General features: G+C 33.9%; 1 protein-coding gene across 1 annotated transcript in view; it reads left to right on the plus strand.

Annotated features, from left to right (window-relative positions):
• The window catches only part of LOC120081406 (pleiotropic drug resistance protein 3-like), an 82,734-nt gene that overhangs the window by 23,013 nt on the left and 43,196 nt on the right, over positions 1-16,525 (plus strand). Inside the window, exons 3-5 of the mRNA XM_039036248.2 lie at positions 218-303; positions 14,340-14,424; positions 14,513-14,672. Of these exons, the coding sequence (XP_038892176.2) occupies positions 218-303; positions 14,340-14,424; positions 14,513-14,672 (331 nt within the window). The remainder of the gene's footprint in view (positions 1-217; positions 304-14,339; positions 14,425-14,512; positions 14,673-16,525) is intronic.

Here is a 16,525-nt window from a genome sequence, read left to right on the forward strand (position 1 = left end):
AACTATGTTCAAATTTGACTTCATGATAAGTTTGATTTTCAATAACTTGTGTTGTTAGCTCATTGAATTACATATTGGGGAGTCTCTAAATTATGATTGTAGTCCAGAATACTACAAAATTCCAATATTTACATTTGTTTTATTTGGTTTAAGGCAACATAAAAATTTGTGGTTGTTTACTAAATTTCAATTTTCGCACTTGTTTTATCTTGTTTAGGACATCATCAAATTATGTGGTTCGAAGTCCCATGAAGCTAAAATTAACATAATTGAAGATGTGTGTGGTGTCATAAAACCTGGAAGGTAAGTTTTTATTTTATTTTATTTAGTATTTATTTTAATTATTATAATTCCATCACTTTATTATCTTATTTTAATTATATTAGTTAGAATTATCACAACAAAAATTGTACAATATTTATGATGGGTGATTTTGGACGCAATGACATAACCAACATAAAAGAATAAAAGAAGTAATAATATCGGGAAAAAAACCAAAAAAGGGGCAAAAAAATAACATCATAAGATCAAAAATGGACTTAGGGGAGGGTTGGCCTAGGCTAAGGCCCAAACCAAAATATTCGACCTCAACCAAGGTTGAAACTGAGTGAACCAAACTATCAAAGGGGGCTTGTCTCATGCATGCCCCAATCAACCTAAAATATTACCATACGACCAAAATAGGCCTAGGGGAAGGTGTTTCGCGTCGGTTAGCAAAATATCCATTGAGGCATGCCCTAAGCCAATGAGATGAAAGGTTATCCTAATAACCTTAAAAACTCCTTTGGAGATACCTTATGTCATATACTTCTATAAATACATCATTATAGCTCCAAGGAAAATAAGTGAATTCTCACTCTCTAAATCGTCCATACTCTTTTACTATCTAAATTAAGCATCAAAGTGTGTGGGGTAAGTATACTTAACACACACACTTCAATGTTGTACAACACCAGTGAGCATATTTTTCATTGTTTTACAGATCATGTTCTTCCTCCATGTAAAATAATTTATTATTATTATCACATGGATATCAAGCTCAATCTTTTCTTTGTCCAATCTTCTATATTATTGTTATAATACTATAATTTAAGATTAACAAAAAGTATTAAGAAATTATTAACACCCTTGTGATATTTTATATATAACTATTTAATTTTTATTTTTATATTAAAAAATGGGTAGAAGAAACACATACATTTAACTACTAGACATTAATTGTCCCGAAAAAAGAAAGAAAACTGGATGTATGTCACAAAATAACCCGAATCTCAAAAACATTTCTATGAATGACCTCTTCCTAAAAACTTATCTATGATTGACCTTTTGCCCATGTAAAATACCAATTTTACCTCAATTTAAAAAACTCTTCAGACCGCGCCACATTTCTTCTTGCTTCAACGATTTCTTCAGCTTTTCATTCAATATATTCAATGCAACACTAACATTCCACCAACGCATTTGTTTCCAACTAATATTCTACCAATAGCATTGAATAACATTGATATCAAGAATGGAAGGTCACTCTCAGTTATTCATTTTTTGTCAAACTCACCATGATGTTCTCCCATTGTTCTCTCAGAGTTTCAGTACAATATCCTTATCGTCGATCACTTTCATCTTTGTTCATTTTATTATATCTTTGAATATAGAGAAAGATTCGTTCTTCATATCCAGAAACAGAGAAAATGTAAGTGATATTTTACAGTATTTCTTGTCTCTTAGATTATTTATTATTGAATGAACGATCGTATAGAAATATATAAACGGTCGTTCATTACAATATAAACACTCGTTTAGCATTATATGAACGATGGTTTAGTATTATATAAACGATCGTTTAGTATTATCAATTATTAGGTGATTTCATAAAATTTGATTGGGTATTGCTTAAAATTTGTTAATCTGATTGCATATCAATGATGCTACTTCGCATCTTTGTAAGATTTAGTGAGGAATAGGACCAATGTGGAAGCAATTACGTTGGAGGTCATATGAAAGGTATGAATGTCAGAAATGATATAACAGTCAGTGAATTAGTAAATATTATGCACCAACAACTGAATATCGATCCAGATATGTTTGATATACAAATCAAATGTTGCTACAATTTATTTGTCCGGACTCCCTCAATCGACATAGTCGACGGTGAAGACCTTAGCTTCTTTTTAGAAGGCAATGATGCATCCCAGATGCAATCCAACGAATCGACCCATTCCAACAATTCAAAACCTTGGATATGCAACCATCCCAACACATAATATTTTCACAATGTCTTCAATGGATGATCGTATTGAGCCATGTAACTTGGGGGAGGATCAAATTGAAGCTTAGTTTGGTCACAACAATGAACCCAGATGTACTCCACAGTTTGATACTGACCATGGATATGGACAATCTTCAGGAACACAAACTTCTCCAACACCTTACATTCATGTTCCAACCCCACTTGCTCTTGTCCTATCATTTATGATGCCTTCGGTTCAAATGCATTTCACCATTCTAACCTAACCATTTATAGATATACGCAGACCATCAGAGGGCCCATCGTATGACGACCTCATCACAATACCTCGACTATCTGAATGACAAGGATATAAAGGTCGATAAGATTTTCTTTTCGAAATATGACTTGTTAGTTAAATTGTCAATACTTTCAATAAAAAAGAACTTCAGCTATCGTGTAAAGAAATCAATGAAGAGCTTGCTAACTGTACGGTGTTCAATGGAGGAATGCAAGTGAAGGGTCTGTGTAAAAAAATTAAAAGAAAGTGATTTCTTCAAAGTGACAAAATATCCAAGTGAACATACATGTTCTCTTGAAATGAGAATGGGTAATCATCGGTAACCAAAAAGTTGGGTTATTGAACACTTAATCAAGTCCAAATGCGAATAAGTTGGTCGAACATACCGCCTGAGGGATATCATTGAGGATGTCCGGTGAGATTTTGGAGTGAATATAAGTTACGAACGGGCTTATCGTGCTAGAGAGTATTGATTGGTGTTTGTACGAGGGTCACCGGAAGGATCATATGCTATTGTTAGGGCATATGGTGAGGCACTTAAGCTTGCAAATCTGGGTACGATCTTTGAGATTGAAGTAGAGGACGAGCATTACTTTAAGTTTGTCTTCATGGCACTTGGTCCGTGTATTAGGGGTTTCTTGAACTGCATCCACCCAGTAATCGTTGTTGATGGGACACATCTGTATAAGAAATATAAAGGTATGTTGTTAATAGCAACGTGCATTGATGGTGATAACAACATATATCTTATCGCCTTCAGTATTAAATACGGAGCACGATGCATAATGGAATTGGTTCGTGACTCATTTGAAGGCTTCAGTAGGAGACATTCCGAACTTAGTGATTATATCACATCATCACGTCTCAATTGCAAAGGCTGTCTCAAGTATATTCCTTGATGCATTCCATGCTCTATGTATATGCCATATTCGGTGCAATTTGGTGTATAGATTCAAGAATAAAGACATAATTCCACACTTGTACCTGGTGGCAAAAGCTTATAGAATGTCCGAGTTTCAGATGTCTTTGGCTAAACTCCATCAATATCCCAGGATGATGACCTATCTTGAGGAGATTGGATTACAACGGTGGGCAAGAGTTTATCGAGTCCATTGTAGATATGACAAGATGACGACAAATATAGTAGAATGTCTCAATGGAGTGTTGAAAGATGCATGAGAACTACCAATCACAAAGCTAGTGGAGCATATCTATGAGTGGCTATAAGGTTGGTTCTATGTCCGACATATACATGCAATGGCATGCACAAGCATTATAACTGATTAAACAATGAATATTATTAAGAAAACAGAACTGATGTCTAGAATATGTTGTGGTTTCCCACTAGACATGCATATAATTAATGTAGACAATGGATATTTGGAGGGCTTAGTTGATCTTCGTTCACGAACATGTACTTATATGGAGTTCAATTGCATTAAGATCCCATGCTCCCATGCAATATCTGCGGAAACCCTTAGAAACATTAATCTTCAAACATTACGTGCAAAATAGTTTACAGTTGAATGTATGTTTGCTGATTATGCAAAACTGAACTTCCTAGTTAGACATAAACAAGAATGAAGTCGAAGATCAGATTTTGAAGACTTCAAACTTTTACGACCACAAAGGTACCAAGTGTGGGTTAACGCCAAACCGTTAGGATACCTTCTATTGGAGAGGAGCCACGAAAAATTCACAAGTGTACACGATGTGGTCAGAGAGGAAAATACAAAAAAAAAAGTGCAAAGAGACATTAATAACACCTGGCACTGGCCCATCTAGGCTCAATGATATGTAATTTATGGGTGATCGATTACTTGTGTATATGCAATCGTGTACTTATTTCTATGTGATTGTTTACTTTTTTATGAACGATCATTTTGTTAAATGTGGACAATCGTATGGTTATATATATGCGGCCATTTAGTTATTTATAACCAATCGTTTAGTATTACATGAACTATCATTTAGTTATTTATAGACAACCATTTAGTTATTTCTATGCGATCATATAATTTTTTTTTCTTCATTGTATTTTTTTTAATATTATTCGGTTCCACATATATATACAGTGCAAAATTCAATTCAAGAAATTCAAGTATTGATTACCATATATATTGATTAGCTCACTACCGGGCAACGTATTATTTTCTAAACAATTCCATATTATTCTGATTTAAGCTACCCTTATCCCCACCCGTTATAATGTATTCTACAAACTTAGCACAAAAAATGCCATAGTCAGGATACTTGCCTTATTGAAGAGTTGTCTTCAATCTATTCATTTCCCATGGTCAGTACTTGAATTTTCGATGTCGCTTGTCATATCCGACGGAAATCAACATTGAAGGTATTGATCTAGCCCCCAGCTGAAGATAACCATTAAGTATATCGCTACCTATGTAGTTAAGTATGGAGTCAAATACATAGATAGTTATGTCATCTGCAATTTATGATGCATGTGTACCAATAAAAGATCCATATTTTGATCCAAATAAATTAAAAAATATATATAAGTATAAATAAGATTTTCTAGACGATCACTTAGGTGTTCTTAAACGATTGTGTAAGATTTACTACACAATCGTTTAAGCTTTTATAAATGATCGTTAAGGATTTTCTAAATGATCATATAATATTTTCTAAACGGTCATTTTATATTTTCTAAATGATCTTTTAGGACTGTTTTGAGTAATCTTCTAAATGACTATATAGAAATTTTATATGTTATCATTACAGAATTACTCTCGTCCCTAATCACCCATGTGTTCTACTTAAGTGTCCTGAAGAACTCATTGGTTTGGAATGTATATACCACCATTCACTCCTCATTTTTAGTTTTCGGATGGCTTTTACATTTTTGTATGCATTCCACAACACATCCAGGATTAGGAACAATGGGTCATAGGAACTAGCAGTTCTTATGGGAAAGTCAGGTACTAGGACCAAGAGGTTTGGATTGATAACACCAGTGACTGGTTTTAATTCCGTTGCAGGTGCTTGTGGCTGAGACTCAATTACATGTGGTTGAGCCTTTTGTAAGATTTTGAAGGTGATTAATAGTGTGGATCACTTGAATGTGGTTGAGGGATCACTTGAAAGAGATGGTTGATGATCACTTGAGGGATGATGATCATTTGAATGTGGTTGAGCTTCTCCTTCTTTGTTACCAACCGTATATGACTTTTCTCTCTTTTTACATCCTCAAATGAAAACTTGGTTGGTTTCTTCCTTTTCTCGACGCTCAGGGAGGTCATTTTTCTCCAACATTTAAATTGTAAATAAATCAGAGAATAATGGCCTTACCTTGATTCCAATATTAAGATAATTAACTCATACAATGCCCTTACCTCAATTTTAATGGCTTACTTTTGAGTTGCACACTCCATAACATTTGTTGGATCTAAATCAAAGTTGCTCATAAGATTTAATGATTGTATGAGGAGTTCAATTCTTTCATCGACTGTTGCTTCCGTCGTTTTATGTTCGACAGCCACGCATTGATCATCGATAAATTTGGACTACTCATTATGGGGGTTCCTTCATTATTACTATTATTACCATCATCACGAGTCTCTTCATTATTACCATCATCATCATTACCATCATTATTATTACCGTCATGGGTCCCTTCATTGTTATCTTGTACAAATCACCTCAATCCTTCTTCCTTCAACATCGAGTCCTTCCAATAGGTCCTTCTTGTACCTTATCTCCTCTGCAATCGGTACAAGTCTCATAAAAACAATAGTTTGTACATAAGCGAATGACTAAGTCAGAATGCATGAAACTATGATAGATGCCAATAATTACTAAGTGATCGGTTACTTACTTTTCTGGGCTGAAACACATTCTTACTCAATGATTTATATGATGGAGCACGAGAACAAGTCCATCTAAGAATTCTAGGAATTGCAACCTTGCTCACTTTGGTGGCTATGAACTTACTTGAAGTGGATAAATTTCATAAGCCCAAACCTATAATATGGGAGCTTTGTTTACACATACATAACACACAGATTAAAGTGAAATGGATACGAAAGTACATACCTAGAATGCAAGTGTAAATCCCTTTCTACAGTAATATGAGGCATGATGAGCATTTCTGCTTTCTTTGTCTTATATGCCTCCTTCTTCCCGCGCATGATAGTCTTCATGCTATTCAATGTACTTTGAGAAAGATGGACGACTAGTCATAATGTCTAAAGACTTCAGGGTCACTGACAATCCCAAATATTCTCATATCAAATTGGTTTTTCTTGTCTTTTCCAATCGTCATCGTTTCGATGCATAATGCCAATGCAACCTTGGCGGCATCTTCATCCTTTGTAAAAATGAACTTCTCGAACGCATTTTTCACATCTTTGCAAGAACTATCCTTATCATTTGGGTCCTTCGGTCCTAGAATGAGTTGTAATAGTCTCTCACCACTCGTTTCTCTTTTTAGTATTCCTTGGTCAGCCACAACCTAGTTATTAAATTAAAATCATCTTGGGAGAATGTTACCTTCTTCCTCAATACATTGAATGATATAATTTCTGGATTCACATCCATTACCTCCCTCAACAGAAAATGGTGAAAAATTTGCCCATTAAATACAAGATTTACGTCAATGGACCAAAGACTGTTGCCTAAACATTCTCATCTGCTCTTCTGTCAACTTATTCTTAATAACCGACGCATTTTTATGGACTTGGCAAGAAACTGTAGCAAGGAAATTTTTCTCAATAGGGATGACCATCTTAACAATCTGTAACCAATGTATACATTACAAAAATAAGTAAACGATCGTCTAAAACAATTAAATGATCGCATAATAAAACTAAACGATTGCGTAACAAATAACTAAATGATCGTGTAACAGAGAACTAAACGATCATATAACAAACAACTAAACGATCGCATAACAAATAACTAAACGATCGCATTACAAATATCTAAACGATTGCGTAACAAACAACTAAACAATTGCATTACAAAGAATGAAACAATCGTGTAAAAAAAACTAAACGATTGCACATCTTGATCTAAATGATCATTTGCGTTTCTCTAATTGATCATTTAAAGAATACTAAATGCTGGCCTAGGATTACCTAAATGATCTCATAAGAACGACAGGGTCATTTAACAAAAGTGAGAGACCGTTTAACAAAAAGTAGGCCCGAACATTTGTGAACCCTAAATGACCAGCGAGAACCCTAAACGAATATCAACATGCATTCAAGGAAAAGAGTCACATACCTTTCAGAGATCGATGACAGTGGAAAATATGTAGAAACGACCGGCAAGAAGGTGGTCAAACGCTCAAATGAAGATGAGAGACGACGAGAGAAAATGAGAGAAAAACGAGAGAAAAAGAGAGCCAAAATCACACAGTGTGAGATGTAAGAGAAAAAGTGAGGTGAACGATCCTTCGTAAAGTGGTTTGAAGAACTTCATAAACTGGTTTGAAGAATTTTTTAAATTGGGGGTAAAATTTGTTTTCACATGGGCACAAGGTTAGTCATAGATAAGTGTTTAGGAATAGGTCATTCATAGAAAAGTTTGTGTGATTTGGATCATTTTGTGAAATTTTCCAGAAAGCTTGTTTACTATGGGTGCTCTTTCTACTTAGGGGATTTTTGTTTTGAAACAAAAATTTGACGCCAACGTCCATAAAGGGGTCAAGATTCTTACACGGTGGTGTTTGGAGAGATTTACATGCTGCTTGTTGGCATCCATTACATTTTCGCTTCAAGAGTCTCCATGGTCTCTTTCTTGCAAGTGGAGAGGATAATGGAAGAACTAGTTGATATGAACAAAGTTCTTATTGATAACCCCATGGGTGAAAACGGGTCGAATTTGTGCCATTTTTTCCACAAAACATACCTGACCTGAGACAGATTTGGTATCGTGTGTCAGATTGTGATCCCAAGCTTGCAAGAAAGATTTATTGTGTGGTTAAGTGTTTAATTTAAGAAATAAGTCATTTTAAAAGAAATTGAAGTGTTTGGAAATCACTCAAAATAATTTTTGAAATGTATCCATTTTTATAAAAAATGTTTAAATAAAAATTAATTTTTTGAAAAATACTTTTTTCTTAAGTCAATCCAAACGTTTCCTTTTTGGTGGATGGAAGGATAGTTTATTCTTGGAAATTCTATATGGAAATACATAATATGCTTCCCGTCATCAGAGTGGTTGATAACTTAGAAAAGTACATGCGAGTTTCATCTCATTATTTTAGAAAAGAAAAGATGTGACCTTAATTACATTTAAGTAAGAGTACATAAAGTACTCAATTGACATCTGTATGTACTGAAGAGGTCTCGAGTTCAAATCAACTAAAAAAAGGGGGCATAAAGGTTATGAATTTCGTGGGCCAACCAAAGCCCACTTACGTGATGTATGAATTTGGCTTCTTAAGTGTTTGTGTGGTGGGTGATCTAAGTTTATAACGAAGAAAATAACTTTCATTTAGACTTTTGAAAGAAAAAAAAAACTTCCATTAAGAATCATGGAATAAACTTTGTTGCATAAGGAGAAAATAGGTTTGGGTTTAGAAGCATGGAAGGTGTTAACCAATTGCTTATTGCTAAACAGGTTTGGAGAATTCTCTAATTTCTTAAGTCTGGTGCAAGGATATTTAAAGGTAGACATTTTATGAATACAAATTGAAAAATAAATTGATTTAATATGTAATAGTACAAGTCATACATGATGGTTATAACGATAGGAATGATAAGAAGGTAAACTAAGAAATAAGGTATAAAAGTAAAGACATGAAAATTGGTAACTCGGGTGCCTAATGGAAAGAAACTTCACGAAAAAAGAGTTTAACAATTACAATGAAGTACTTATATATTATAGATCTTCAAAACAATGACTTTCAAATAACCTACTCATAGTGAATCACTTAAGGTGTTCTAAACTTGAGGTCCCTGCTTCTTTTACACTAACATTTTTTCCACTTCTCATTTGAAACACACATCAAACAACTTAACTTAGGCTCCCCTAAGTATGAACTCCTCTTAATATATAACTAAATTTAGACTCCTCTAAGTACGAATTGGTCTCGAAATCCTTCACAGAAGTAATCAACTAGAATAAGACCTTCAGCCGAATCTCCAATATACTCAGATATAGCCTCACATACAGATTTACACATTGTTCTTCAATAAATAAACACTCTTACACCAAGTACGCATGTATACAACAAAGTGGTTAACCTTAAATGAAAACAAACATTCAAACATATATGAGCTACTACAATGAAACTTCTGCAAAAAGGAAAATCTTCGAAAGCTACGTTTGTGAATCTAGCTACAAAAAATAAGGAAAACATATTTTTAGCTACGTATTCCTATAGCTAGGCATCCCACTTGTCATCAAGTATAGATCTCATTAAGAACTGAGTTCAACCTCTTTACACTTCAGGATATCATGCTCAAACTCTAAGTCATAGGAATGGAACTCTGTGTTTATTTTAGCATGATTCACTATATATCACTTTGTTGGATCAACACCAGCACACAGCGAAAAAGTTCAGGATCCATAAGCCCTCTAATTCATTAATTTTAGCAGAAAAGAAACATGCTAAAACAGAGTTTAATGGATTTCAAGAACATACCTTGGCTGAACTATTGAAATCTCTATTCCCAACTACAAAATCCTCCAAATCCTTGTGTAGACCACCACAAGATCTTCCCTACTATTCTCTTGGTGCTCTAGATTGAGTTGTGAAACTCAAAATAAGCTGGAATCAAAGGGAATATGGAGAAAGCACACTAAACCAACCCATTGAAGAATACCTTCTTTGTCCGAATTTTTTAACAAAAATTCAATCGATTCATCAATCAATTTTTCAATCTAATCTCTTCAATATATTGCAGACTATCATGCATAGAGCTGTGTTGCATAGGATGCAGCTCATGCTTGGAGTAAATCAAGGAAGAGATTATGGGTTCCCTGTAAGCTAGTTGAGAATGAACTTCAAAAACCTATTTTTCAAGTTTGTGTAATTTTTCAATTTTCAAAAATCCAAAATTGATTTTAAAATCATATTTTGTTTCTAAAATCAAAATTTATTAATTTTACAAATTAATTTCATAAATTACTAATAAAATTAATAAATAATTATTTAAATAATTTAAATAATTCTAATTAATTTAATATCCAATATTAAATTAATTTTTACACAAATTCATCTTCATATACTTAAATCATATTTAAATATATTTTCTCTAATTCCATTTAATTCTAATTTGAAAGTTTCAAATTAACTTATCACGCTACTCTAGAGCTAATCCATTTTCGAGCTAGTAAGGGAACCTCATGGATCTACAGATCATGGGCTCTAATGATCCGAGATTAATCGGCTAAACTCATTAGACCGATCTAACCCCATTCGTTAACTAACGGGTCACTCCACTAAAGTACATAGTTAAACTTCCCTTACTGTAGATATATTATGTCCACTCGGTATAACCATGATTAGTAAGTTAACCTTTCACGGGTTGTTCGTAATAATGGTTGGCTCAAATCTCTGTTTACTCCCGAAATTACCTCTTATTCCTTAAGTCCCCACTGATCCCCTAATGAACAATTTTTTATGATCCAATCACAAAACTGAGTCCCTCTCAGCCAAATGAGAGGGTGGGATCCCTTGTTCAAGCCCCAAAATCAGCATTTAAGGGAATAATCTCTCTACTATCCCTAAAGTGGGTAGGAGAGAATTCCCTCTTGCACTCTATGTTCCCAACTATTTATTCAGTCTTATCCTTGAAATGACAGTCTTATTGAGCCGGCGCTGTTGAGCCAACCCTCACCTATGCAAATCTAAGGGCAATCCCGAATAAACAGGAGTTCATAGGTAGCTCAAGATTAAGGTCAAGTTACCTAGTTCATCACTTTGAAATAGTCAGTCTTAAACAATAAACAATGTTATAAAGTAAGAGTGACGCATTTCGTGGTCCGATCTTGTACAAACTCTTTTACACAAGGACACCCCCACTCCTCATGTCCAACATGAACGAATTAGGATCACTTCGTTTGTAGCACTTTACAACTCTTTGTAACAACTATAGAGCAGGCCGCATTCAATAGTGTTACCAGAATAAGGTACCCAACCTTATCCATATACTATAGATCATTTTGACTATTTACTCGAACCTGGTCTACCTTTATGTCTCCATATAAAGTTCAAGTACTCATCCAATAGTCAAGGGACTTTTAGGTTTATTGGATTTCTATTCAAGCAATAGGTCTATTCAATAACACGTTTATTGAATTTTTAGAATAAGTGCCATTGTTTACATACCACGAGTTTTAGGACATAAAACCCAACACACTTATGATCAGTTATTACCTCTTGAAACTATTTCTTGGGATCTCCAGTCTACAGGTTGGTTTTCCTCACAATGATTCATCTTTCTATAGGTATGAGTCCAATCCTTTCTGAGGTTATAAAAACCTTCTCTTTAGCCAGTCCTTTCGTCAAAGGATCTGACAAATTTTCATCAGTCCATATATGATCCACTTTAACTACACCAGTAGTGAGAAACTCTCTAATGGTACTATGCTTGTGTCGTATTTGTCATTTTTTTCTGTTGTAGTAATGGTTTTGAACTTTTGCGATTGTTACAGTACTATCGCAATGGATTGATATGGCTGGTACCGGCTTTTTCCATAAGGGAATCTTTGATAGCAGAATTCTAAGCCAGTCTGCTTCTTCACTAGCTGTCACTAGTGCTATCATTTCTGACTCCATCATAGATTGTGCTAAAATAGTATGTTCCTTGGACTTCCAAGAGACAGTTCCCCTTGCTATATTTAAGATATAGTCACTTGTAGTCTTTGAATCATCTAAAAGAGAGTTTTAGTCAGCATCGTTGAACTTTTCCAGGATAGCGGAAAACTTCTGATAATCTAATCTTAGGTTTTGGATTTTTTTTCAAGTACCTCATAATCCTTTCTACAGAATTCCAATGCTCTTTACTAGGTTTTCTTGTAAACCTGCAAAGTCATCCTATAGCATAAGCTATGTCAGACCTAATGTAGTCAGCGGCGTATCTAAGACTACCTATGATGCTCGCATACCCAAATTGATTAACACTGTCACCAATGTTCTTGAACAGCTTAACACTATGGTCATAAGGAGTACATGCTTGTTTACATTCAAAGTAATTATATTTCTTTAAAATCTTTTCTACATAGTGAGATTGATCCAAAGAAATTCCCTTTCCAGACTTAGTCATTTTTATGCCTAAGATTACACTAGCTTCTCCTAAGTCTTTCATGTCTTAGTTTGCAATAAATATAGATTTCACATCATTTATGACGTGCAAGTTCGACCCAAAGATTAACAAATCATCTCATATAAACACAGGATAGTGGAAAGATTATTTTCAACCTTATGGTAGATGCATTTGTCACTTTCATTAACCTTGAAACTTTTAGATAGGATTAGGTTATCAAACTTTTCACGTCATTGCTTAGGAGCATGTTTCAGACCATAGAGAGATTTGTCTTGTTTACAAACCTTATTTCTTGACCATGGACTACAAAACCCTCATGTTGTTCCGTGTAAATCTCTTCTTCAACTTCATCATTTAGGAAGGCGGTTTTTACATCCATCTGATGTACTACGAGGTAATTCTAGTGACATAGGAGAATGTATCAAAGAAGTCTACTTTTTCTCTTTGTCTAAAGCCTTTTGTCACTAAACTGGCTTTAAACTTCTCAACTGTTCCATCAAGTATAAGTTTATTCCTTAAGATCTATTTGCACCCTATTGCCTTGCAACCTGAGGGTAGATCTACTAAGTGCCAAGTTCTTTTTTACTCAAGAGAGTCCATCTCATCATTTATGGATTCTTTCCATAAGTTGGCATCCCCAGAGGACAAGGCAACTTTTAGATCTTTGGGATTTTCTTCTACATTATAGGTTTAGAAGTCAACCCCGAAATCCTTGATGGTTCTAGCTCTTTTGCTTCTTCTAGGTTCTAGGTCGGTTTCCTATGTAAAGGTAGGATTTCTAACTAGGGTTAGACTACTGGATCCTAAGCCCCCCACTATTTCTCGATTTAAAAGGAAATCTATCCTCAAAGAAGTCGACATCGTTTGACTCACTAACCTAAAACATGTGTGAAGTATTTCGAACAACAAAGGCCACATGAATTTGAGATATAGGAGAGGAGGTTGGAATAGAGCATTGTTCAATTTAACTTCTTGAGTAAAAAGTGCAGATGCTTTGTTAATCGAGGGTTCAAGCTCCATTAATAAGAGTTGAGTACGAACCTGAGCAATAGATAGTCAAATTAATATCAATAGGTTTTTTTTTTCTTTTTTCTTTTTCTTTTTGCTATTTTTTGTGAGTATTTGTTATTCGTGTCTGATTTTCATATATAAGTGTGAGTATTCAAATTTAAGATTGGACAATTTTTTGTTTACCTTGTTGATTTTATGGTTAATTTAGTTCAAGTATTTGTGATATTGGGTCTATAAATTTATTTAGTGTGGGGTCCAAATTGATAAAAAAAATATATATATATTTACCAATAGAAAAAATGTCAAATTATTTACAAAAATAGCAAAAGGAACACTAATAGAATAGACTTCTATCAACCTTTATCAACCTCTATCGAAGAATATTAAAATTTTGTTATTTTGTGTAAATAGTTTTCCTTATTTTTCTATTTTTAAAAATCGCTCATTTGATAAATTAAAATCTAATAATTTGAACTCTACAACTAAAAATTGAAAAAAAAAAAAAAAAAAAAAAAAAAAAAGGGTTCAAAATGAAACAATGTTAAAAGCGATCAATTTGTTTCAGGTTAACTCTGCTACTTGGACCTCCAGGATGTGGAAAGACCACACTACTGAAATCTCTTTCTGGAAATCTTAACAAATCACTCAAAGTAATTATTTTTCTTTTCTTCTATTTATTGTTTTTCTCCCTATTTTTCTCTTCTTTATTTCAATTTTATTTGACTAATTCATGAAAAGATGACAGGAGAGATATGTTACAATGGACACAAACTTGAAGACTTTGTTCCCCAAAAAACTTCTGCATACATAAGCCAATATGACCTCCACATTCCTGAGATGACTGTGAGAGAAACCCTAGATTTTTCAGCTCGGTGTCAGGGTATCGGAAGTCGAGCAGGTATTTCTTAAGTGTCCATTTGATAATATTTTCTTAATAAACTAAATTATATCTCAAACTCCTACTCAGAGGTTAGAACTAAAAAAGTTACCAATCAGAAAATAATAAATAAAAAACAAAAAAGAGAGAAAGATATCAAAATATATTGGTTTGTCCCAAACTTAGGATTACGTCGGCATTCTCTTTCAAATAGTCCAACATGGACTAATGAATTTCCAGTACCATAGCCCAATAATTTGGGTTAAACAATAAAGAGAAGCATTCAATCCCTAAAAACATATTCACTCTATTTTTCATAAATCACTCATTACCACACCACATAAAACTCACACATGATAGTTTTTAATCCACAAAATTGCACCTTTTTCTCTTCTATAAGATTGCAACTATTGAACGTTTTTCAATAATAAAGACGCATGTAAGTGTTGAGAAAAAATCATAAAGGCCAAATGAGATTGCGCACTAAGTTGCACGTAATTCTCGATAGGTTACTTTCTTTAGATCGAGTTACATCTCCACACAAAAAACCAACAATCTGTCACTTAGAACAAAACAACAATCTTGTCTCTCATTGAACGAAAACGAATGACCTTGGCAAACTTCAAGAACTTTACTCTCATTATAATTGTTAACTCTAATCTACTTGAAAAACTTCGAGGCTCAAAAGTCATGTAAAATCAACTAACAAAAAACATGAAACCATCACAAAATAGATGTAGCTCATCCATGCTTGGTCTAGGATATGAGCAAGCTACATAGAATTAAGTTCTAGACATAAAAGATAATCACGTACAACTACTTTAGCTAAGTGGTAACAACTTACATTTTTTAATCATGAACACCGGCTCTTGAAGAAGAACTGTAGATGGCCTGACTTCTTCATTCATGTATGCTATCAAGTTAGAGACTCTACTTTTTACCTTAGCAATTGTCTTGGTCTTCCATTTTTGTTCCCTACTTATATAGGCAGCTTCATCAATCCATTCAAATGTACAATAATTGGGGGTTTGTGATAGTCATCAACTTTCTCTCCCAGAATTTTTAATTGTTTATGAACTGATATATCTTGGTGTAACTTATCGAAATTGGCCATCATTAATTGATTTTGGCTCAATTGCACCTCTATAACTGCCATCTATAACTTTAACTAGTATCTACCGTCTCTCTAATTCTTTGACAACACTAAACCAACATAGGACAATGTGGAATCTTTAAGATCAAATGCCAATACATGGGATATATCTTAATTTGAGTTCACACTGACATTTTATCACTCACAAAATTGTAACCGTCGTCATCCAACATTGCAAATAGAGATGAAATTCATCTTCATCATAGGCACGAATCTGATATTGCGTAGCACTAACTTTTCTCCACACTCAATTTTCATATTAATATCCCTAATTCCATTGGTCTTTGAAAATTTTACCATTCTCCATCCTCACTAGACCATGATCTTTTATTGTGAAAAATGTGAACAACTCCTACTTGAAGTTATGTGTATGAAAGTTGCACTATTCATAATCCATTCAGATGAGTAACTATTACTCTTTGTGTTATTCTCAACACAGACACAAGCACCATCCATTTCAACTACATCTGCCTTTATTGTGACAGTAAAAACACTCTAGCTCCTTATTCCTATTAATCCACCTTTTCTTTCTATTACTCGATCTATCATTTTCATAATTGACCTTGCCTTTACCCCTAGACATAGATAAAGAACATTTAATTGCTTCTTTATTACTATCCTTCTTATGAATTTCTTCAGCTAGAGCTAAATCACACACGCTTAAAGAACTCAAAATGTTATCTCCAATTGAATTAGATATCGTTGTCTTCATTAGTAAACT

Source organism: Benincasa hispida, chromosome 7 (genome assembly GCF_027475165.1).
Source record: "Benincasa hispida cultivar pf3 chromosome 7, pf3_genome.v1.1, whole genome shotgun sequence".
In the NCBI taxonomy this organism is placed as follows: domain Eukaryota; kingdom Viridiplantae; phylum Streptophyta; class Magnoliopsida; order Cucurbitales; family Cucurbitaceae; genus Benincasa; species Benincasa hispida.